Source organism: Nymphaea colorata, chromosome 4, assembly GCF_008831285.2.
Source record: "Nymphaea colorata isolate Beijing-Zhang1983 chromosome 4, ASM883128v2, whole genome shotgun sequence".
NCBI lineage: Eukaryota > Viridiplantae > Streptophyta > Magnoliopsida > Nymphaeales > Nymphaeaceae > Nymphaea > Nymphaea colorata.
The window spans coordinates 12,773,007-12,798,911 of NC_045141.1; the positions used below are offsets into that span (position 1 = coordinate 12,773,007).

The 25,905-nt window shown below is 42.0% G+C and overlaps 1 protein-coding gene across 1 annotated transcript; it reads left to right on the forward strand.

The window, feature by feature from the left end:
- Window positions 1-532: 532 nt before the first annotated feature.
- Window positions 533-24,743, forward strand: LOC116253637 (soluble inorganic pyrophosphatase 6, chloroplastic). Its single transcript, XM_031628568.2, has 6 exons — window positions 533-992; window positions 3,659-3,819; window positions 3,996-4,096; window positions 4,197-4,378; window positions 13,281-13,379; window positions 24,463-24,743. The coding sequence occupies exons 1-6, from the start codon at window positions 741-743 to the stop codon at window positions 24,553-24,555; spliced, it is 888 nt and encodes a 295-aa protein (XP_031484428.1). The 5' UTR covers window positions 533-740; the 3' UTR covers window positions 24,556-24,743.
- Window positions 24,744-25,905: the final 1,162 nt, after the last annotated feature.

Here is a 25,905-nt window from a genome sequence, read left to right on the forward strand (position 1 = left end):
TAAAGAAATTTGAAATTTTTATTAGGACATAATATATATAAGTAAACAATTATAAAACATCAACTGAATATAAGCATTTATTTAACAGACCTGTATAAAAGCAAATATAAAGAACTAAAAAACGAATAATAAAGAAAAAAAATGCAATCAACTACAAGGTCGGGTAGCTGCAAAAACTCATTCAGATCTACGCCAAGCTCTGACCCTGAAAAGCTAAGGAGACGGAGAGCTAGGGCTTCCCTTCAGGGCAGTGGGTTTCATAAACTTTGCTCTCACCTGTGTGTGTGTGTTTTTTTTTTCTAAAAAAAGGAAAAAAGTTAGTGATCGAAATTTGATCATTCAGCTCTGCGGCTGTCAACTGCGTGATAAAATGGTGTAGGCGCATATCCAGCCAGATGGTGGATTGCCGTTCATCACGCGGATGAACGGCATCCTGAGGCCTACGATCAGGTCGCAGTCCCCTGCCGAGGAGGACTCGGGCTTGTTATCAAATTCGGATTTGCCTTCGGGGGGGTTGGGGAAGAGAAACATTTATCGAAAGCGGACGCAGTTCATCAGGATAGGCGGCTATCATCGCCCCAACTGGCAAATCGAACGGTAACAGATTCCTCATCAATCCCTCCCGCTCCGGTTCGTCCCTCTCCTTGTCTTTGATCACATCACGTGCAGTGTCCTGTGTGTGTGGAAGGCCACGCTTGGGCTCGTTGCTCCTGCTCGGAGAGGAAGAGAGGAGTGTGGGAATGGCGGCAGTGCGGATGGCGACGGGAGGGGCGGCTTTTCACGCGCTGCATGGCGGCCACATCCAGTCGCTGATGCTGGTGGGCCTTAAGCAGCAGCTGCCGCTTTCCTGCCGCCAGGGGCGGAGGAATGTGATCGGGAGGAGGTCCCTCTGCTGCAAGGCCCTTTTCCGACCAGAAGTGCTCGTCAAGGAGGAGGGCCAGCCTTCCACCCTTGACTACCGTGTCTTCTTCTTCGACAAGTCTGGCAAGAAGGTCTCTCTCTCTCTCTCACATACACACACTCAGACACACCCCTAAACAGACGCTCAGATATGTGGAGTTGCCCTTGTTTACGTATGTGTAGTTCTTAAAAGAGAGAAAAAAAAAAGATATTGTAATTGCTATTAGAAGGAGTTTCTTCAAATTCGCGATGCAAGGGATGGAGCATTCGCAGGTTTTGAGTTTTTCCTGTTGGCATTTGGGGATTCGGATTCATGAGGGGTAGGGCTTAGGTTCATGTTTGAGTTTTTCTCTGGTATTGGGAGAACGGTTTGATAGAAAAACGGCGTTTGTTTGGACTGCGAATTTCGTGTAAATGGTGCTCCTTTTCGGCATTTTACGTTCAACGAATGTCATTTTTGACCGGTAGCTATAAACTAAAAAGTGCAACTGATTGGTCTGTCAAGTTTTGGAGTGTAATATGCGTTGTCCAAAAAGGTGTCTTTCCAGTTATGGAAAGAGTGCCTCTAAACTAAGGCACATTTGTAGTTGAATCATGTTTGTCTTTTGTGTCTAATTTTGATGCTATTTTGTTTTCATATTGAAACATTTAATGCCGAGCAAGTGCTACAAAACCAAAATTTTAGTACCATACTTTAATCAAGATCCTTTTTTTTGGAGATACGGTTGGCCTCTAGTTAGTCTGATATTGCCTAAGGAATGGGCCAAAAATTTGAAATGAAAGCTGGTAATTGGTATTGTCAAAATCTTTTCCTTCATTTGCATAACCTAGCCGTGTAGAAGGATTAATAAATAAATGTATTAGAAATTACTTGTCTAAATTGGATAAGGAACTTATGTTAGAAACTTGCTTTAATTTAACTGTTGCCTTTTTTTTTTTTGCCAAAACAAGATTTGGAAGTAGTGTGGAAGATATTTTTGCATGGCATACTCTACTTGATTTTAGAAGGTACAGAAATACTTTCAGTTACTCAGTCCTTAGAAAGGTTGCTGCATTTAGGAGTCATGGGCCAAAACAGAAGTAATGTTGATTGGTTCTTTACTTCTTTTAGACTTCATGAAATGGTGCTGTCAAGGTGCATACCCAGAGTAGATGAAAGTAAGTGTTGATACCGGAAGCATCACTAGGTCTTCAATGAGTTTGGTTTTGCCAGTTTCATATCACATTGGTACTTTATGTAGATAAGCTGGAGTTGGACAGCTTGACTGAAAGGTTGAACCCTGTTTTATCCCTTTTGAATAACTTATGAATAACGCAGGGATACTAGAGTCTCTTACATTTTGTATTTTCAAATGAAAACTTGTAGACATGATGCATTGTGGATTGTGCTACTTAGATTAAACATGAAGTCAAGTGCTTGGAGATGAGAATACCTGAGGACAAGCGTAAGCTGGCATACATGATCTACTGTAAAAAGTAACAGAAAAAAGAACCAGAAAGCAGCATAGAATTCATTTATATGTAGATATGAGATACTTTTCTGGTCTCCCAAAAAATCATGAAATGTCTAGTAATAGAGGGGCCTGATTAGTCACAACTGACAAGCAAAATCTGAAATATTGCTTGGTTGCTGCCTTGAACTACAATACTGCTCTGTCTGTAATAATCGACAAAACTACTCCAATATTCAACTGAAGATCCCAAGGAGGTAATTCACAAATACAAACTAAGTTGGTGTGAGATTTTAATTGGTGACATGTGAAAATTGCATGATATGATAGGAAGGAGGGTCTTTTAACCTTAGTATTCTTGAACTTAAACCAATTTTTGTTACGTTTTACCTTTCCATCTTTTGGTGTTTCTGATGGCACAGTGAATATGAATTATGAAGATTTGATTTTGTAACTAAACTGAGAAACTTGGCTGGAGGATTCATATCCCGCAAATCCATTTCACGTGAGACCTGAGTTCATGCCAAAACAGCATCACTAACAGGACAAATGGCAAAAAACACCATACCCAGAGGTCCCAGACAAATGCCAAAAAACACCATACTAGGGGCATAACATTAAGATATGGAACACAATTTATTTAACAATGGGAATAGAATTGCTGGAAATGGTCTTCTTAATTTGGTAAAAATTTGCATCTTCATAACTATCAATGACTAAAAAAATCACTTAGCACTTAATCAGAATGTGGATTAGAGGCCACAAAAGAAGAAAACCAAGGATAAATTTTTATTTGCAGAATTTATTCCTTACTTTTCTTGGTACTTACAGATCTATAACCATAACTTTTGGTTATCTGGAAACATGGTTGATGTGAGTGGCACAATATGTTAATGGTGGCACACATAACCTGATTTGGTTCTTATGCCTTTATTTGACTGTATTTCTTTGATATATTCATCCAACCATGCAACCCACAACATTGCTTTTTATATTCTTCAATGCGCTAATGCATATTGATAGGCACCAGGTATGGGGATTGGATTGGATTCCCATGGGACTGATCCGGTATTGCTTATAAATAAGGTTGAAGGGCCTGACTTGAGGATTATCACATGTATTGAGCGTTTGGCCCTATGGTGAGAGGGAACCCTATTCGGGAATTAGGGCTGAGTGTGTGCGTTTGGGGTTTCTGTTTACCAAGTTAGCGGTGGCTAACACATATACACATAGTTGGTCATGATTGTCATATGATGTGAATCAACCATGTTTCAACATTAATTTAACTGTTGATTCTAACTCTGCAGGTTTCACCATGGCATGATATCCCTTTGCAACTAGGGGATGGAGTTTTCAATTTTGTAGTTGAAATACCAAAAGAAACTAGTGCAAAAATGGAAGTTGCTACTGAGGAGCTTTATACTCCCATAAAACAGGACACCAAGAAGGGAAAACTTCGATTCTATCCGTAAGATATTTTCATTAATTTGATTAAGGTCCTTCAAAAAACAGTGTGATATCATTGTTCCAAATAGCGTCTGTTTTGACCCTCTTCAGTTATAGACTTATAGTGTTTAGTTTTGGGGATTTAGCTAACCTTCAGCCACCTCTTCTTATAAGATGTTCTCTCTGCGTTGTTTTCAGGTACAACATAAATTGGAACTATGGTTTATTGCCACAGACGTGGGAAGACCCATCTTTTGCAAATCCAGAAGTTGAGGGGGCTTTTGGTGATAATGATCCAGGTTCTTGGACTTTCCTTAGGACACTTCAGTTATTATCAACTATTAATCAGAACATACCATGATGAGCATGTGTCCTTATAATAAGTTTTGCACTATGCAGTTGATGTTGTTGAGATTGGAGGAAGGCAAGCAAAGATGGGAGAGATTCTCAAGGTCAAGCCTTTAGCAGCTTTGGCAATGATTGATGAAGGAGAACTGGACTGGAAAATAGTTGCGATATCACTTGATGATCCTAAAGCTTCACTTGTAAATGATGCCAAGGATGTTGAGAATCACTTCCCTGTAGGATCCTTTTTCATAATCTTATATATTGCTTTATCCATGTTAGTCTTTTTTGAAGGAATTAATTTGGTTGGATTTTATCCATGCTTTGATTTCTAACTAGGGGCGAGTTGCTGATGCGTTTTAGCTGCACAAACTTTTCTTCACTTATCTTATACATTTTGAAGTTAACTACATCTTAGGGAAAGGAGAACATGTTCTCCTACCTCTTGAGTTTAAGCCAAGGCATTTGAAATTTCATTTTCAAATGATACTTATGTCGAAAGTCGAAACAAACAAAGACTGTAAGATATCGATTTAGGGCATGTCTGGTTTGCAACCTTCTATGACATTTCATTATAACTGGTAGAAACACATTTAGCTTTCAAATGATGAGATTGGTGATCTGCTTCCCACACAAACTGATGTTGATGATGTTGAAGTGAAAGATGTTAAGGAAGGTGACACTGATGATGATGGCGATTTGTTAGATACCGGATATGGGATCATGGGTCGGGTCCATTGGATTAACTCGATAACCTTCATACACAGGGTCGGTGGGCCATAACAGGTTCATCACAGAAATTATCAGTTGCTTCCTTTGGGAGGAGATCCCTAACCTAGGATTAGGGTTTGGTTGGGTGAGTTTGAGAGCTTACCAGTGTACTGTATCTTCTTGAATCCAACCCTTGTTAGCCGGAGGCTAACAAATGGTATTGGAGCCAGTCTCCGATGGCAACTTGATGGAGGATGTTACATATCATTTTGGTCGGATTGATGGATGGAAGGTAAAATTAGAAGATTCTTTCGATAGGATCGACCAAAAGATGCTTGACATCAACCAGCAACTACGAGTGATTTGCTTGGGGCAACGTGTTCTCAAGGAGTTGCTGCTGTAGTTGCTTCATCAGGACCATGATGATTCTGAGCAGGATGAAGAAGCAAGGTAAGCTTCTGGAGTTATCCATGGAAAATGCTGCAGAGAGTAAGCCCTTATCCAAAGCAGAACCTAGAAACACCCAAACGCTTCCTGTCAGTATGGATGAAGCTGAAGTCGTTCTAAGATGGGAGTCAATGAGCCAATGAGAGGAGGGCTGGACTCACACAACTGGGCAAATTGAGTTCGCCAACAGGTTCACCTGTGAGGGAAAGAAGCATGAAGAGAACATACTAGAAATGGAGATGCTCTTGCATATCTCGCGATGGAAGCCAGGTATACAACGAGCTCTTTGGTACTCCACAAAAGCCCTGTTATGCAACAGGAAATTGATGCAGATGCAAACTTCCAAGGATGGGAGTGTCAGTCTTCTTCATCGGGGATCCTGCTCACTAGGCACTAAGGGACAAACTCTATGTAGAGGAAAAGGGGCATCAGGAAGACGAGGCCGCAGAATGGGGATAGGGTGCAAAAGGCTACCTAGAAGACTTCCATGGCTGGATCGATTGATGTGCAGACCAAGGCGGCCATACTCGTCTAGGTTGAAGTTTTCCCAAGGCAAGAAGAGAGAGTTGAGAAACTGTTGTATCATGGGCATAGCTTGGGAGTTTGACGGGTTCGGCAGAAATGACAATAGCTTTGAGAAGACTCCTCTTAACATCCACTGGTGGGCGATCTTCTTAGTTGACTTTTTTCTAGCAACAACCACTTGCAGAGGAACTATCTCAGTCTGCTTCTGCTACTCGTATGATCAGTTACGTGTGGGAGCATTTAAGAGGAGCAACTGGAACGACCCAACACCATATTCAAAAAGAATTTGTTTGTTAAATGGGACGGGTTAATGCCTAAATAAGTATGAAAATGATCACTTCACTATTGCTGATAACCCCTTGTTGAAGAGATTCTCTTGTAGAAACGGTAAAAGCAAATAGAAAGATGAACACACAGATATAACGTGGAAAACCTCTCAACTAGAGGGAAAAAAACCACGGGTGAGGAGGACTCGTGCCCACTAGCCGCCAAACACTTTCTCTCTTGAATTATCATTCACACACTGAAAATTAGGGTTTACACAGGTTAAGTAGGGTCATAACCACACACTGGATCAGGTCCAGATCTAAACCCAGATAAGAGACCCAAATACCACATATGTCAACACTCCCCCTCAAGTTGGACATACATATAAACATGCCCAACTTGGATACATTTCTCTCAAACGGAGTCACAGGTAAGGCTTTAGTCAGCAGTTTGGTCTTCAGACTTCATATATGGTAGAATCAACTCTTTGGCATCAATTCTCTCCTGGATGAAGTGACGGTCAATCTCGACATGCTTTGTTCGGTCATGTAACACAAGGTTGTTGGCCGGATTGATTGCAGATTTGTTATCACATTACATCTTCATAGGTCCTTCAGTCTCTATTCCAATATCAGTCAGCAATACTTTCAGCCACAGTAATTCTGATACTCCAATAGCAACAACCCTATATTCAGCCTCTGCACTTGAGCGGGAACAAACATATTGCCTCTTGCTTCTCCAAATAACAAGATTTCCCTCCAAGTAGACGCAGTACCTTGAAGTAGATCTTCTAGTATCAACACAGCCTGCCCAGTTTGCATTTGAATACCCTTCGATCTCAATAGGCCTTTGTTTCACATATAGAAGTCCCTTGCCAGGATTCCTCTTCAAGTAACACAAGATTCTGTCGACAGCCTTCAAGTGAGTATTTGTAGGCGCGTGCATGAACTGACTCATTACATTTACATCAAAGGTGATATCAGGTTTAGTCAGAGTGAGGTAGATCAATCTTCCCACTAGACGTTGATATCTTCCTTTAGCTTCTTCACAAAGGGGTTCTCCATCCTTAATACTGAGTTTATGTCCAGCATCCAGAGGAGTAGAAGTCGGTCTACACCCTAGTTTTCCTGTCTCCTTCAGTAAATCCAGAGTATACTTTCTTTGATTTAGCACAAGGGTCATACATGATTTAGCAATTTCAATACCAAGAAAATATCTTAGTTTGCCAAGGTCCTTGAGATCAAATTCAACAGGCAGTAAACCCTTTAATCTTGTTATCTCATCTTCATCATCACCTGTAACAATCATATCATCAACATAGACTAACAAAAGAGTAACCTTACGCTCCTTCTTCTTTACAAACAGAGTATGATCTCCGTTTCTTTGATTGTAGCCATGTTTTCTCATTACAAGTCTAAGACGTTCAAACCATGCTCGGAGAGACTGCTTGAGCCCATACAAAGCCTTCTTCAGTTTACAGCATTTTTTCGATTTCTCGTATCTTGGGGGCATACACATATACACTTCTTATTCAAGATCTCCGTTGAGAAAAGCATTCTTAATGTCAAGTTGGCACATCTTCCACTCCCTTAACACTGCTAGAGAAATAATAACTCTAACAGTCTTCATTTTCGCAACAGGAGCAAACGTCTCCAAGTAGTCAATCCCATATTTGTGACTAAACCCTTGGCAACCAGGCGAACTTTGTACCTCTCAAAGTTCCCATCTGGTTTGTACTTAATGGTGTAGACCCACTTGGATCCAGCTAGATGAGCTGCTTCAGGTTTCTCTACCACTTCCCATGTCTGGTTTCTGCTCAAGGCTTCCATCTCTTCTTGCATAGCATGAGTCCACTTGAGATCACTCTGAGCCTCTGTAACAGTCCTGGGAATCACAACCAAAGAAAGAGATGATACAAAACATTTGTAATCTGTGCTCAGTCTAGAATATGACACAAAGTTACCAATAGGGTGTTGAGTACACGACCTGACACCCTTTTTGAGAGCAATGGGTAATTCTTCTCTTTCAGCCTCTGCCTGAGTACCTTCAATTGACATCTCTTGAACACGACTTGGGTCATCCAGGGAAGGAGTAACATTAGGATTGAGGATCTTTGTCACTAGAGGGCATTACTTCGTCAGTCAGCTCCACCAGTGGGTCCTACTGCAGGCAACCTTTGCCTAGAGTAAACCTGCCCAAACAAACGGTCATGTTCCTCCTCATTCATAGTCGAACAGTCATCAACTTTATTGTGCTCTAGAGGGTTCGTAATCTGAGTCTTTTCCTTCTTGTAATCCAAAAAATCTGTAAACTGAATCTCTTGATTGGGAGAATACACTTCTCATTGTAGACCTCTTCCCCTGAAGAGAATTCTCACCAGAATAGGAAGCATGTTCCAGGAATGTGACATCTTTGGTGACATAGGCACGACCAGTGGAAGGATCTCGATACTTGTACCCTTTTTGAGTGAGAGAATAACCTAGAAATATGCCCTTAATCGACCTTGGATCAAACTTTTTAATATTAGGACTATGATTGTGAATAAAACATATGCAACCAAAAACTCTAGGTGGAAGAGAGAAATGTTCACGACTCCTCGGTAACATATAATGAGACGTTTGCCCATTCAACACACGACTAGGCATATAGTTGATTAGATACGCACTGGTCAACACAACATCCCCTCAATACCTTTTTGGAACATGACGTTGAAAAAGAAGAGCCCGAGTCATATTCAGTAACTGTCGATTATTTCGTTCAGCAACTCCATTTTGAGGAGGAGTATAACTACATGAAGTCTCATGAATAATTCCCTTTTTCGAAAGAAGCTATCATGAGACTGACATGTATATTCATGAGCATTGTCAGACCGAAAGGTCTTAACAGATGCTTCATATTGAGTTTCCACATAAGCAATGAAAGTCTCTATGACAGTAGTAACTTCACTACGGTCTTTCAGCAAGTAAACAATGGTGTTATGAGAACAATCATCTATAAAGGTCATAAAATACTGAAAACCATGACAACAAGGAATTCCCGAAGGCCCCCACATATCAAAGTGAGTCAAGGCAAACACCTCATTAGAACGATGGATAGAAACAGGGTATGAAGCCCTAACATGTTTAGCCAGGTGACAGACATCACAAGACACCATAGTCATATCTAACCTGGAACATAAATCAGGAAACAACTGTCTAAGAATTCCAAAAGGAAGGTGTCCAAGGCACTCATGCCAACGCATAACCAACTGAAGGGGGTCATCTCTACTCTTCTTTGTCTTGCTGGCAGCCGTCATGAGAGCTCTAGCAGTATGCATGGGTAAACGATATAGCCCCTCAGAAACCAAACCAATCCCAATCCTCTTTCCTGTCACCAAGTCCTGCAGAACACACCGATCAACAGGAAAAATAAGTTCGCAATTCAACTCTTTTGTAATCTTGCTAACCGACAAGAGTTTCAAGGGAAGATGAGGAACATGTAGAGCATTGTGAACTAAGAACTTGTTCAAAAGTGAGAGACTCCATTTTCCAGCCACAGAAATAGAGGAACCATCGACAAGAGACACACGTTCCTTTCCTGACGAAAGCTTATACCCATGAAAGACCTTAGGATCGCCAGTCATGTGGTGGGTAGCACCACTGTCAATAATCCACTCTCCCATATGAGAATCCGCTATCACAGAGGTCCACCAAAGTAGCGAAAGAGCAGCTGAACAGGCGCAACAGTGGCCAGTTACTGCTGAACAAGGACAGGGAGCCAGTCAGCCAGCAACACAGTGGAGCGAGCGGCGACGACAGAGTAGCGGCCGACAGGGAGCTTTGTGACAAAAACAAGCACAGCTAGGCGATGAGCTGTAGAATCGCCCAAAAAAGAGCTGTTCTCACGCCAACTCTCGACCTGATAGAGCTGCGGACAACATAGTTCTCACACCTGCCGAAAAAACCCAAAAATGGGTGGAAGTTACAGCTCAAATCTGAAGGACTCTGTGGCAGATCTCATTCCAACGAATACTCAGACAGGATCGCCCAGGAAAGAGCTCCTCCACGGCCAAAATCCAGCCCAAGCCAACCAAGGACGGAGACGGGATGAGAGCAGCGACAGAGCTAGCGGCGCTTAGGCGATGGCAGAAGCTTGACGATGACTGAGGACACGTGGACGATGGGCAATACAGGGTGGCGGCGGAGGAAGGGCAGCGGCGGCGGCAGCGGAACAAAGGGCAGCGGAACAAAGGGCAGCGGTAGGATCTGGTTGACGGTAAATGCTAGGCAACGCTGGATATCGGAACAGCGTCGACCAGCTCCGGATGATGAAGGGCGTCGAGCGATGGAAAGGTCAGGGCCGGAACTTCACGGCCGGCAAAAAAATTTCAGAAACTAGTTATGGGCTCTGATACCATGTAGAAACGGTAAAAGCAAATAGAAAGATGAACACACAAATGTAACGTGGAAAACCCCTCAACTAGAGGGAAAAAATCACGGGTGAAGAGGACTGGTGCCCACTAGCCGCCAGACACTCTCTCTCTTGAATTATCATTCACATACTGAAAATTAGGGTTTACATAGGTTAAGTAGGGTCATAACCACAGACTGGATCGGGTCCAGATCCTGACCCAGATAAGAGACCCAAATACCACATATGTCAACATCTCTGATTGCCTTATATACACCAAATACTTCGGGGATGGAAGGTGCCTTCCTTTACTGGCTGGACCAGCGGCGAATGGAGATGAAGAAGGCCAAGAGGATGAATTCTTAATGTTTGAGTCTCTTGAGCATGTGGAAGGTAATAAAAATGACGCCTGAAGGGAAGAGGATCCAGCTGAGGCCTTGACCAAGGAACATGCAGAAATTGACATCTCAGATTATGAAGTTAGTTTTAGTGAAAAAGTAAAGGAGTTCCAGGAGAAGACTAGTTCCTCATTGAGACAGGTCATCATTCAGGCTCCGATTCAAGCTGTTTAGAATGAAAGTGTTAATTGGGTTGAAGAAGGTAACATGGTGACCCAAGATATTATTTTAATGCTCATGGCTGCTCTCGCAGTCACCAATTATATAAAAAGGCTTTGCAACTTTCAGATTGGTTGGAAGCAAATGGCAGCTACATTTCACTGACCAAGACTATGCCTCTAGTGTGGATTTGATTGCCAAGGTTCACGGCATTCATGCTGATGAGCTTTGTCTAGAAAAATTCCAGGACTCTCCTGGTCAACCACACTAGCGCAGGTGTCAAGCAAAGCAGAGATATTGTTTAGATTACTGAAGAAGAAAGATGTTCGACTGCTGATGGAGAAGGAAACTGACGCAGCTACTGGCTTCATTTATAAGATCTTGATTGATGCAAAAGGTAGGAGTGGAGATTATGAGAGGAGGGAACAAGTTGATGTAGAGAAAATTGAAATATGATGGGATAGTTCCTGATTGATATACCCAATATATGATAGCTAGCTACTATATCAAAGGCAGGTTAAACTGCAGACTTTTAAGGGAAGCTGAATGCTTGGGCATTAGTAGAGTAACATACGTTTTCACACATATTGTTGTGAAACACTTTATCTTGGCAGTTGCATCTACAACATGTACATGGGAAATGCAGTACAATTTTGGTGAGCAAGGACTACTTTCATGCAGCGACAGTTCCTTCTCAGCCATTCACACCTTGAGGACAAAATGTTTTGCGAAGGGGGGAGTATTGTAGATACCGGATATGGGATCATGGGTCGGGTCCATTGACTGACCAGATAACCTTCATAAATAGGGTCAGTAGACCAGAACATGTTCATCGCAAAAATTATGGGGTGTTTTCTTTGGGAGGAGATCCCTAATCTGGGGAGAGCTTATCAGTTTACTATATCTTCTTGAATCCAACCCTTAGCTGGAGGCTAACACGATTATTGCAGAAAGTTGATTATTATTATTATTATTATTATTATTATTATTATGACAATGACTGGTGGAGATGAGGATGATGTTGGAGAGCCGCAGTTAATATTGAATGAAGAGGTTGACATTAAAATGTGTGGTGATCATGTTGGGGTGGGGGAATTTCTTTGTGTTGAGTTCTTTTTTAGTGTTAAACTTTGCTTTACTGTCTCATATCGTCATTGTGATCATACAATAGTATTAGCAGTTCACATGAAGCCAAAGAAAATGTTGTTGGCTAGCAAGTGGATATACTTTTTTTTTTCCAGTAAAGGATAATGAGAAAAAAGACGAAGTCTTCTTGAAAATTTTGATTACAGCATCGATAGATTATAATTGGTTAGATGTCTTCGTCAATTGATCCATGGGTCAAATCATTTTTACTTATTCCATCATAAAAAGTTTATCACAAAATGATACGAAGGGTAGCTTATTTTTTCTCTTTTTTTTGACTTGAAAAATTTTATTTGAGTAGATAGGAAAAAAACCTTCCGATTGCAATGCTACAGAGACTCTTTAGTCAAAAAGTTCCATCACTTTCACCAAATCCACGTCTCTTTCCTTCCATTGGCATTTCCTTCCCCAAGACTCTTCTAGTGAGCATAAGTTTTTTCTGTTGAGTAATTTTGGTTCCCACAGTTAACCTATCTTGAACCAAAGTGAACTGACTTTAGTGCATAAATGCAAAGTCCTTCTCCTCATTTCCATAAGCCATATTTTGTTGTTATTTGTTCTTTACTAGCAAAGACAAAAATTTGCATGAAGACCACATTTTCTGTATCAACTAAGTCACATCAAGTGGGTCAATTTTTTCTGACATACCTTTAAAGTTTTCAAATATGTCGGTATGGGTAAGCTGAGATGAATGCAATTCCTCTGGTGCATTTGGCATGCAATATACTTTCGAACTTCGATCATATATTTTTATTATGTTATTCCCCTATAAATTTTCCTATACAGGTCATCAGAATTTGACGACTTTTGAAAGTGCTTTCCTTTATATGTTCTTGTACATGATGTGCTGAAGTATTCTCTGAAATGTACTTTTTGCTTCAGTTTGTTATCTGCAGTTATTTTTCTTCTTGTTCTGCATATCCTTCTTTGTTTAACATATAATCTTTGATGCATTGGCAAAACAGTCTGCTACCTTTGAAAGATTTTGCTATTTGTGTTTTCAAATAATGGGGAGAAACCTAAAGCAACGGAGATTGTTTTAGGTTTGTTCTGGAAAATGGTGGATCTCTGCCTAATATCTAGCTTACTATTTTAGGGGACACTCACTGCTATAAGAGACTGGTTTCGAGATTACAAGATTCCGGATGGAAAGCCTGCAAATAAGTTTGGTCTGGGAAACGAAGCTGCAAGCAAGGTACACATAGTCACAGTAGTTTCTGTTTTTGCTTGTAGCTTGTTTCAATTTTTAACCCTCAAATGCATTGTTTATGCTTGCTATGGACTTATGGTATTTCATTTATACTGATAAAATTTCTAGCTTTAACTAGAGCTAGTGAAAGCAATAAATGGCCAAATGAGCAGCATCTAGGGGAAAAGGTTATATTTGTAGTCGAAAATTTCCTTCTAATTTAGATTGTCTTATAAGTTATAACGTGCATATGTGCGTTCACATTGCATGAGCAACAGGGATGCTTGCTCTGCTGGTGATGTCAGGGCTATGCACAGACTGTTTGTAGACTCTTTGAGGGTCCTATCTGCTTTTCTCTTGTGCATGTCCAGTGAGCTGGAAGTCACTCTGTATCCTGTTCTGGTCTAGTTACATTCAGTTTACCCAAGCTGAATCTTCAATTGTCCTAAAGTCATATGCATCTCTAGTTACTACTCCCTCACCTCCTCATCCCGTCTTTGTGTTGGACCTTTGCATGCATCAACTAGTTTCTTTTGAGCTAGACAATAGGATCACCTAAGGTCTAGTTGAAGTTCAAGAATTATGCAATAAATGCAAGTGGGCCTTCTCTATTCTATGAAATGAGTTGTCAAAATAAGAAGCCAGTCACAGATCAGTCAAGGCCCTAAAGGAACTAGTTGATTTAAGTTGGTCCAAGTTGTTCGAATAGAATACCAATAACAAGGTGTAAAAAACACAACTTCAACTGTGCCAGAAGTAATAGTAGACATAAAATATAATATGAAGCACAAACAAACACGTATATATATTGTACAAACCAAATGTACTTGTAATTTTCTAGACTTGGTCCTTTACATTCATGAAGGTTTGGTTCCTCTTTCATTGTTTATCAAGGCAGTGTGTGTGTAAATCTGTTAATTTGTTAATTGATAATTTTGTCTTGGTGAGAGACGATTTTGGTCTATATATATAGTTTATATAGACACACGCACAACCTACTACCACCTGCATCTACACCCGCACTCACACCTGTACTCTGCACCTATGTAACATAGCTAAGAAAACCTCATTGGTAGAAACCTAAGAGCAACATATGTGGCAAAGGTAAGGACCAACTACCTTAGGACATTGGGAATTAGCATATTGTTAGCCACCACTAACCTTGATGAGCCCTGACAAGAGAAAACCCCTATGTCACACGGGTGCGGATACGGGGATACGGGTGCGGATACGGCAATTTTCAAAATTTTCGGATACACGGACACGGCTACATTAAATATTCTAAAAAATGATAAGATTAAAAAAACATTAAATTAATAGTTCACTCTTAATCTTGTGAGAAAATGTGTTTTATCACAAAAGTACTGAATATTTGAAAGGATTGTTCATGGAAATAACTGGATGCATCACAAAAAATTGATAAAATGAAAAAAAAAATTAATTTTTTATTTTTTATTTTTTGCTGTGTCCTAGCCGAGTCCCGTGTCGGCGAGTCGACATGGGTACGCAGCCTCTTTAGCTGCGTCCGTGTGACATAGGAAAACCCCAAACTCCACGCACACACTCAACCCTAGTCTCCAGATTAGGGTTTCTCCTCCCATAAGAACACCCACTAATTTCTGTGACAAACCTTGTTCTGGTCCACCGACCCCTTTTTATGCTGGTTAACAGGTCAGTCCAAGCGACCCGATCCGGGATCCCATATCTGGTACTTAACAATACTCCCCCCTTAAAGAAAACACCTTGTCTTCAAGGTGTGAACCTAGAAAGTTTGGCAAGTTGTCCTCAAGGTGTGAGCCTGGAGGGCGGTCGCTGGCTGAGTCAACTCCTCCGTGAGACGGTTGATGGTCTCTCTCCGCACTGCCATGCTGTCACCTTTTTTTAGTTGCCAATCCAAACATGGTAATAGTGAATCAGCTATTGCTTTTCCAGGATGGTGAACATCTACAACCATGACCTTGACATAGCAGATATTGGGCATCGACACAGAAGTAATTTGAACCTTCAGTGGACCATGATCAGCTGGAGTAGCAGAATGTATCGTCGTAGAAGTGTGGATTGGCTCTGGTGTAATATGAATAGTACGCAAGACACATTTCAATGATACTTCTGTGCATCCTCCCGTGTCTTTATGCTGGTGGTTTTCCATTAGTTTGCCATGTGAGTATGTTTGATGACATGCCTCCATGCTATGATAGTAGACAATATACCAAATACCTCTGATGACGGATCTTGGTGTATGGGTCCGGGTTTGGACCCAATCCAGTATGTCCTAGTTAGGGCATACTTATTATCATTGTTAACCCTAATCTTAAAGGTTAATGAAATCTTAAGAGAGAGAGAGTCTGGCGGCTAGTGGGCACCAGCTCCTCCTCATCTGTGGGTTTTTCCCTCTTGTTGAGGGTTTTTCCACGTCACATCGTGTTCCTCGTTTTCCTTTTCTCAGTGTTCGTGTTTTTACATGGTATCAGAGCCCACGGATTTGGGACTTTTTTGGTGATCTCACCGCCGCCGCTGCTGTCACTGCCGCCGCTGCCGTCACCAACGCCGCTGTCACCACCGCCGCCGCCGTTTCTGCCGTCGGTGTTTTTTTTTTCTGTTGCGTCGCTTGAGGACGCTGCTGTCGCTGCTGCCCCCCGCCTGCTCTTGGTCCGTCGCTCGTGCTAGTGGTCCAGCGCCGCCCGACCTGCTCCCTGCCGTCGCCCTCTACGCTGTCGATATCACCGCTCGACCTGCCCCCTGCTCTGCCTGACCAGCAACGTCTTCCGCCGCCCGACCTGCTTCCTGTCGTCGCCTTCTGGGTCTGCCCTGCTCCCGCTGGTGCCCTCCGTTGCCACCAGTGCTCCTTTTATTTTACCACCGCCCGTGCCTTTTGCCAGACTGGTCTGTGATTATGGCAGCTTCTTCATTGTCGACCGTCAACACTAATCAAACTGAAATCAGGGCTTTTAGAACTGAGAATGTTCCTGTTCAGGTCACTACTCTTCGCCTTACAAAGGATAACTATTTCCCGTGGTCGGCCGCTATGACTATGGGGATTGCTGGCCGCGGTCGGATTGCCTATATCGATGGAAGGAACCCTGAACCGGCAAAGACAAGTGGTGTGTGGGACACTTGGTTTCTTGAGGATAATCAAGTGAAAACTTGGATTGTCAACTCCGTTTCCGCTGATATTCAACCCCTTATTCTTCGGAAGAAGACTGCAAGAGACATGTGGGTGATTTTAGAGCAAATGTATGGCCAGAAGAAAACTGCTATTCGAACTTACCAAATAATGAAGACTGTCTATGGACTTCGACAAGGGAACTCATCTGTCGCAGATTACTATGGGGCTTTGAAAGCCAAGTGGGAAGAGCTTGACTATCATTCTGATGTTCCTTGGCATTGTCCCCAGGATCAAGCACTGTATGTAGCTAAGGAATGGGAAAACAGGGTGTTCCTCTTTTTAGCTGGTCTAAATGATGAGTTTGAAGGTGTTAGAAGCCAGATTCTGAATTCAGGAGAGGTGTCTAGTATTGAAGATGTGTACTCTTGTATTGAAGCTGAAGAACAGAGAAGGCTGGTTACAACTGAGAGAAAGATGGATCTCATGCCCTATCATGAGAGATCCGCTCTTGTGAGTCGTGGTCCTGGAGGCACTACTAGATCTCTTCGTAGATGCACCCACTGCAAGAAAACTGGTCATACCGTGGATTTCTATTGGGATCTTCATCCAGAGAAGAAAGAGAATAAAGGGAGGTCCTCTATTGGGAAGACGCCTGTGTCTGAGGTGCCCAAGTCTAGTGGAGAAAAGCTCTCCATTTCTGCTGACCAGATTCGTGAACTGAGGGCTTACTTGGGTCGGATCGATGTCAACCAGGTCGAGACATCAGATGAGACAAAGGCTAATCATGCTCTTGCAGTTGTTGGCGATACAGGTAACTCTTCTGTGGGGGAATGGATTGTGGATAGTGGTGCTACTCACCACATGACAGATAATCCTAAATTGTTTCATGAGTATAAGTTGTCCTCGGGAAGGGAACGAGTATCTCTCGCAGATGGTTCCTCTACCTCTGTGGCAGGAGAAGGGACTCTGTCCTTATTGGACAAATTTCATGTGCGGGAAGCATTACATGTTTCCCAGTTTCCCTTAAATCTCTTGTCAATTAGTAAACTTACTAAAGAGCTGAATTGTGAACTCATTTTTTCTGCAACTCGTTGTGTTTTGCAGGACTTGGTGATAGGGAAGAGGATTGGGATTGGTTTGGCGTCTGATGGCCTATATCATCTTCCCATACGTGTGGCCACGACTCTTATGACAGCGATCAACAAGGCAGAAAAGCGAAGAGAAGATTGTCTTCAGTCCTTCCTGTACTGGCATGAACGCCTTGGGCATTTACCTTTTGGGATTTTGAAACAGTTGTTTCCCGATTTGTGTTCCTCTCTGAATTTGTCTTTGATTTCCTGTGATGTTTATCAGTTTGCCAAACATGTGAGGGCTTCGTACCCTATTTCTACTAGTTATGTTAATGAATCTTTTTCCTTGGTTCACTCAGATGTGTGGGGGCCTTCGGGAATTCATACCCGTCAAGGTTTTCAATATTTTATAACTTTTATTGATGACTTCTCTCGGACCACCTTTGTGTACTTGTTAAAAGATCGCAGTGAGGTACCTCATATCATAGAGACCTTCATTCTTCTTGTGCACACTCAATATGGTCGAACTATTAAAACCTTCCGGTCCGATAATGCCCGTGAGTATATGTGTCAGTCTGTTGAGGATTTTCTTCAAAAAAGGGGGATTGTTCATGAGACGTCCTGTAGTTATACTCCCCCACAAAATGGGGTGGCTGAAAGGAAAAATCGCTAGCTCCTTAATGTCACAAGGGCCCTTCTGTTTCAGAGAAATCTTCCCAAACACTATTGGGGTGATGCAGTTCTTACTAGTGCGTATCTCATCAACCGTATGCCCAGTCGTGTGCTGCATGGTCGGACTCCCCATTCGTTACTTCCCGGGAGTCGTCAACCATTTCTCCTCCCTCCTCGTGTTTTCGGCTGTGTGTGTTTTATTCATAATCACAGTCCCAATGTTAAGAAATTTGATCCCCGGTCTATCAAAGGTGTCTTTGTTGGGTATTCTCCTACTCAAAAAGGATACAGATGTCTTGATCCCACCACTGGTCGAGTTTATGTTACAAGGGATGTAACATTCTTGGAACATGCCTCTTACTTTGGTGGGAATCCTCTTCAGGGGGAGAAGTCTGTGGTTAGGGAAGAGTATTCTCAGAGTCAGGAGATTCAATTTACAGAATTTTTAGACTACAGGAAATCAGAACCTCACTACAGGAAATCAGAACCTCTCACAGTTGTTGATGTGCCTGAGAAGGAGGAAGGGTGTACCACCGAAACCGAGAAAGAAGGTCATCGTTTGTTTGGACAGGTCTACTCGAGACGGGGTGTTCAGACAGATGAGGTAACTTGTGGTACGAGGTCTACTTCCAATCTCAATGCTATTTCTTCCCTGGATGAACCAAGTCCTACCTTGAAGATTCAAGATGAGGTTGAAAAAGAAAATGAAGAACTTCCCATTGCCCTGAGAAAGGGTGTCAGGTCATGTACTCAACACCCGATTAGTAACTTTGTATCTTATTCTAGACTTAGCAAGGATTACAAGTGTTTTGTGTCTTCTCTTTCTTTGGCTGTGATTCCCATGACTGTTGCTGAAGCTCAAAGTGATTCCAAGTGGGCTAATGCTATGGAAGAAGAAATGGAAGCCTTGAGAAGAAACATGACATGGGAAGTTGTGAAGATTCCTGAGGCAGCTCACTTGGTTGGATCCAAATAGGTGTATACCATCAAGTACAAACCAGATGGAAGTGTTAAAAGATATAAAGCTCGTCTTGTGGCCAAGGGGTTTAGCCAAAAATATGAGATTGATTACTTGGAAACCTTTGCTCCTGTTGCGAAAATGAAGACAGTTAGAGTTGTTATATCCCTAGCTGTGATGAATGAGTGGAGGATGTACCAACTTGATGTTAAGAATGCCTTCCTCAATGGTGATCTCGAAGAAGAAGTGTATATGCGGATGCCTCCAGGATATGAAGAACCAGAGAAATGTTGTAAGTTGAAAAAGGCCTTATATGGCCTCAAGCAGTCGCCCAGAGCATGGTTCGAACGACTGAGAGAAGTGATGCAACATCATGGGTACAATCAAGGGAACAAAGACCACACTCTATTTGTGAAGAAAAAGGAGGGCAGGGTCACTCTTTTACTTGTCTATGTGGATGATATGATTGTCACAGGAAATGATGAGGAGGAGATCACCAAGTTAAAAGGGTTACTTGCTATGGAATTTGATCTCAAAGATCTGGGCAAGTTGAGGTATTTTTTTGGTATTGAGATTGCTAGATCTAGTAGTGGCCTTGTGCTAAACTAAAGGAAATATACATTAGATCTGTTGGAAGAGACGGGTAAATTGGGGTGTAGACCTGCTTCTACCCCACTTGACACTGGACACAAGTTGAGTCTTAGAGATGGAGAGCTGCTCTGTGAAGAAGCTAAAGGAAGATATCAACGTCTGGTTGGGAAGTTGATTTATCTTACCCTCACGAGACCAGATATCACTTTTGCAGTAAATGTATTGAGTCAATTCATGCATGCACCTACTGATGCACATCTGAAAGCTGTGGACAGAATATTATGTTACTTGAAGAGAAATCCTGGCAAGGGACTCTTGTATGTGAAACAAGAGACTGTAGAGATCGAGGGGTATTCTGATGCAGACTGGGCAGATTGTGCTGATACCAGACGGTCTACTACAGGGTACTGTGTCTACTTGAAGGGGAACCTTGTCGTATGGAGGAGCAAGAGACAGGATGTGTGTTCTCGATCTAGTGCAGAGGCAGAGTACAGAGCTATTGCTATGGGAGTGTCAGAGTTACTATGGCTGAAAATATTGCTGACTGATATCAGAATAGAGGTTGAAGGACCAATGAAGATGTACTGTGACAACAAGTCTGCGATCAACTTAGCCAACAATCCTGTTCTACACGACAGAACAAAGCATGTTGACATTGATCGTCACTTTATTCGTGAAAGGATTGATGCTAAAGAGTTAATCTTACCTTACATGAAGTCTGAAGACCAAACCGCTGATGTTCTGACGAAAGCTCTATCTTCAACTTCATTCGAGAGAAATGTATCCAAGTTGGGCATGTTTGATATGTACGCCCAACTTGAGGGGGAGTGTTGACGGATCTTGGTGTATGGGTCCGGGTCTGGACCCGATCCAGTATGTCCTAGTTAGGGCATACTTATATCATTGTTAACCCTAATCTTAAAGGTTAATGAAATCTTAAGAGAGAGAGAGTCTGGCGGCCAGTGGGCACCAGCTCCTCTTCATCCGTGGTTTTTTCCCTCTTGTTGAGGGTTTTTCCATGTTACATTGTGTTCCTCGTTTTTCTTTTCTCAGTGTTCGTGTTTCTACAACCTCTATACTTCATACTACTCCTTGCCACGAGAGGAATACAAGACTGTCATTCGCCTTAAAATTTGGATTCGTGCACCCAAATGACAAATGGGCGCCTCCACCTTGCACTCGCCATTCTTATTTTTTTTGTGGCCTGATGCACTAGAGGTGAAAAATGAGCCACCAAATTCCCCGCCTGCTGCTTCTCTTTTGTATAACTTTTGATGTGGCAGTTCCCTCAAGTGTTTCCTTTGCCCAAAAAGAGTAGACTCCATCTCCTGCAAGTCGACAACTAATTTCGTCTTCACCTTGTACTCAAGCAAGGGCAGGGGTCTTTCCTTCTTGAAGGGATTAGGTAAGTTCTCGGTAGAAAGCTCCAACGATTGAAGAATTCTTCACCTCTTCCAAATTTGTGAAAAAAATTATTCTTCTCCTCATGATTTTCTTCATGTAACAAACTTGAATTACTATATGTGTTTGTCAAAAATCTAAGACAGAATACGTGTGGCACACTTCATGAAGCTTTATATATTTTTGACTAGGCAGAGATGCCATTGGAGTCTGCCCTTCCTTCAATCATTCGTTCTCTTCTCTTGCTGAGGCCTCTTTTGAAGTAGAGTCCACAGGGTATTGTGCCAATTTTTGGATAGGCACCAAGTCAAAAGTGCGATGAGTCACCCATTTTTACAAACAGGGTATGACATGTATCCCTAGCTGTCGTAAGAGCACTGGGCCTTTAGCCATTTGCTAAGATAGGGGCTGATTATTGCCATTTTTTCCCTTCATTTTTGTTCTCCCCCATACCACTAGCAACCTTCACCAATATAAATAACGTTGGGCAGAATGATAACATCAGGGGTCTAGATTGAAAGTTGATGGTTTGGATTGTTAATTCCCTAGCCATCTGCAACTTCCTCGCCCATTTGATGCACATCGAGGAAGCCTTGGAGACGTCGACCTGATAATATGAACTTGCACGTTCTATGGCAAGCCAGACCCCCATCGTCCCCACTAGACTCTGCCTCATATCTCTTTCTGAATTGTCACCGGTTGCTTCCTCCGTTTCGATTTCTATAGTCATTCTCTTCCATATGCGAAGGCTACTTCTACCTCGTTCACCATCACCAATGGTCTTGCACACGATGGAACCCTTCTTTGGCTCCTCCATATTCCATCGCAGAAGACCTAATCTGGTTGAGGATGGCTGCCCTGGGTTGCATAGAAGTCTAATAACTCTGAAGGAAAAGAAAGAAGCATACCTCAGAATTTTAATCAGTGGCCAGATTCCACAGTCGCCCAAAGCATCTCTCCCATACTCAGATTGTAATGGTAGGCAGCCTTTTCCCTTTTTATTGTGGTTGTCTTCATTTGCGTCCTGCCCGTGTACTTCTTTCAGCAGGGGCGACACCTTCTAATCATCGAACTCAATGGCCGACTCTTCCATATCCTCTGTTGTTACTGCCACGTCTTGATTTCAAGGAGGCTTCTCTTGCTGCCTAATCGAACTTCGACTTCTAACTGAAATATAGAGGGCATCTCAATTTCTAACTCATTCTCTTCGTACTTCTTTCCCCTAGTGCCAAACTCAATGTGTGCAGTCCTATGGGTGATGCCATCCTCTCGTTGGCTCATTGATTTAACTATAAGAGTGCCTTTAGCTTCGTTGTCTCTGCCTTGGTGCCTTTAGCTAAGTGCAGTGGAAGATTGGTCTTCATCGTCCCTAACTGCATGACGTTTTCTTCTAGAATCCCCCCATGAGCACAGGTTTCGACCCATCGCCTTGTACTTATTCTTCCCATTCGCCATTTGAAGTTTCTGAATCAATTGTTGCTTGTGTGTGAACTTCCCTTCTTGACAGAGCGACCTTGATCAGTTTCTTACCAAGAAGCTCTTCAAGCATCAAACGCATCTGCCTGTACTCTGCTATCATAGCCTCCCAACCAGTCGATCTTCCAATGTCTTTGCCTATCGAGGACAGCGTTTTCTCTTTTCTTCCCAGTGGAGGCAGCGTTTTCTCTTTTCTTCCCAGTGGAGGCGGTCGATGCTCTCCCCCTGCCGGTCGATAGCTCTTTGTACCAGCCCTCTCTGTACTCGGTGAGTTTGAGTTCTTACCTCGCTGTAGAAGCTCCTGCATCATCGTTGTGAGGGATTGCTGCTTGCTGAGAACAGCTGGAATCGTCCCGTCCATTTCCCAGCGATGTCGCTCCACCATTTGCAGACGTTGGCCCAATGCCTCTATCGATTCTTTCGTGTGTTTTTGGAGGGCGTCCATGGCCATCAAGTGTCACGCCAGGTCATCCACTCCCCTTTCTCTGGCTCTGATACCATTGTTAGCCACCACTAACCTTGATGATCCCTTACAAGAGAAAACCCCAAACTCCACGCACACACTCAGCCCTAATCTCCAGATTAGGGTTTCTCCTCCCAGATGAACACCCATTAATTTCTGCGATAAACCCTGTTCTGGTCCACCGACCCCTTTTTATGCAGGTCAACGGGTCAGTCCAAGCGACCCGACCCAGGATCCCATATCTGTTATCTAACACATATACAGCCTATATGCCCTCTTAGTGACGTGCGTTTTTCACTTTTATGCTATACAAGGTCATTGTACTTTCTAAAAGTTCATCGCACATGCTAAGATATGCTTAGCACTTACAATTTCAAACTCGTTTTAAGAGATACTAGTCCAACAATGAGGAAAAACACCTAAGCTTTAAAATGCCAACTCTTAACACTATCATGACCTTTAGCCCTATACCTACATACTCGTGAGATCATTCTGATAATTGTATGCTTAAGTTATGCTTCAGCAATCGAGTTTGAAGAGAGAACCAACTTGATTATGACCCTAGTTTTGGGTTTTGACAAGATAGGCCTTTAATTCATGGCACTGATGCTCATTCTACCTAGTAAAATTACTCAAGTCCTTGGTGTGGTTCTTGGTAAAGGAACTGGGGATGACTAATTTTGTACTGACAATATTCTGTCTCCCCATCCTTCTGTGATGCATCTACCTGGTGCGTATGCAACAGCCATACACTCAAGCTTCTGCATACACTTCGATGTAGAAAAGAACATGTGTAACAACTAAAATCTTTCTATAAAAGCATGTGGAAGTGGAAGAGAAAATCTTCACTATTAGCCTACTAGTCGTTCACCTACTTAGGTAAAGATGAAAAGTTTTTTTTTTGTTGACAGACATGAAAATTTGCAAAGTGGAAACTTTCACTCATTTGTGTCAGAGGAAGATTCTTGATTTACCAAGTGTGGCCTAGTGATCTAAATGATTGGTCTGAAGTTTCAGTTTTTCCCTCGTTGCTGCTTGTGTGCTGGTGTAAGTTTGCATGTGCTTCATGCTTTATCAAAAACCTGATCCTCCTCGAGTAACTTAGACATTGTGATTGTTCAGCTAATGTTGCTTCTTGTACATTAGGATAATGTAAGGCTGTCAAACTAGGGTTAGTTCTTGTTGTTGGACTTCACATCCAAAACTGTCCCGTTAGCTACTACTTTCTCCTGAATTTTAGGGCGTTTATCAGGATAGGATGGTCAGTTCTTGCACCACATGAGGAGAGAAAGTCATAAAGTTCTAACTGTGAGTGTCCATCTTAACATCTGGCGTACTGTTTTGTATTTCAGGAGTATGCTCTGAAGGTCATTGCTGAAACAAATGAGGCATGGTCTAAGCTGGTAAAACGATCAATTGATGCTGGGGAGCTATCACTGGTGTAATCACACTAGGAAGGCTTGCTCATAGCTGCTCGTAAGCGCATATTCAATTTTTATGGTGAGGAGGTTATTTTTTGTTGATGCAGAGCCATAGTAGATTCTATGGTGTTTCACCTCAAACCTAGTCTCCAACTTCCGCACCTTTTTGTACTTCTATAATTATTTATGCAATAATAATGGTTTCTTTCAAAGGCTTCATCTTTACTATACAAGCTTAGCTGATTGTGATGGTGAATGGGCAGGGTTGTACTGCAAATAATTATGTTTGTTCATCAGGGAGACTTGGTTGTTCTGGGAGTCAGGCTCTAGCTTGCAAGTTTTCTTGCTGGATGGCTAACCTGTCCTCCCTGGTGATCATAAATTTTGATAGATGTAGTTCTAAATTGGAAAATGAAAATGAATTCTTGTGCACGGAGTTCAAACGTAACCTACAATTTCATCACCACATCAGTTGGAAAGAATGCGTTTATGACCTTGCATTCAAGTAGAAATTCTATTTTCTTGCATTGGTATGAATTGATTTTAAGTTTATGAAATTGCAAATTCCATAAGTTATTAGAGTATTTCTTTAATTTGGTATATGATGGAGTTGACATGCTTCAAAATATTGCAAGAGAAATCAAGTCGCTACATCGCATTATTCACGAGTATCTATTCAGAATAATGTTGAACCATGTCCGGAGAATATAGTTGCATTTCCAAATTTTTATTTTGCAATGCAATGCTTGGAGAAGGCTGGTGTAGCCAAACAGCCTTGGAGAAACAGCAATGCTTGTGTTGATGATAGCAAGAATTTTTTCTGGAACGCACATTTTGAGAAGAATTAATTGCTACTAGTCAAAACAGTAAAAAAAAAATCCTGAAGCTTTCTATCATTAAAGAATGTGGAGCTTCAAATCCAGGGATCTAAAATCTTCAGTGATCTATCATCACGGTGCCACTGTAAACAAACATGGCCTGAAGTTCTTTTTGAAGAATTTTACGACATTAATATGTGTTTTTTAAAATCTTCTTGATGCTTCGTCTGTTTTCCTCGAATCTTAGTCTTAATCTCCTTCTTTCATCAAACAGGACATGAGGTTTTGACCCTTTAAGCTAGACTTCGGGTGAGTAGGAGTCTAAACTCAGTGCTCGAGTTTCTAAGGTAGATTTTGGGTGAGTATGAGCTTAATCTCACTGTCCGAGTGAAAGCCGAAATCTTCTCATTTTCCTCTCCCTTGAAGGTTTAAGGTTGCTTTTGGTGTTTAGAAATAATGCTTTTGTTATGCTTCAACTTATCACTGTTTTTTTTTTTTTTGTTGCGTGACACTATATAGTTCAAAATGAAGATTCTTTGCTTACCAATCTCCATAT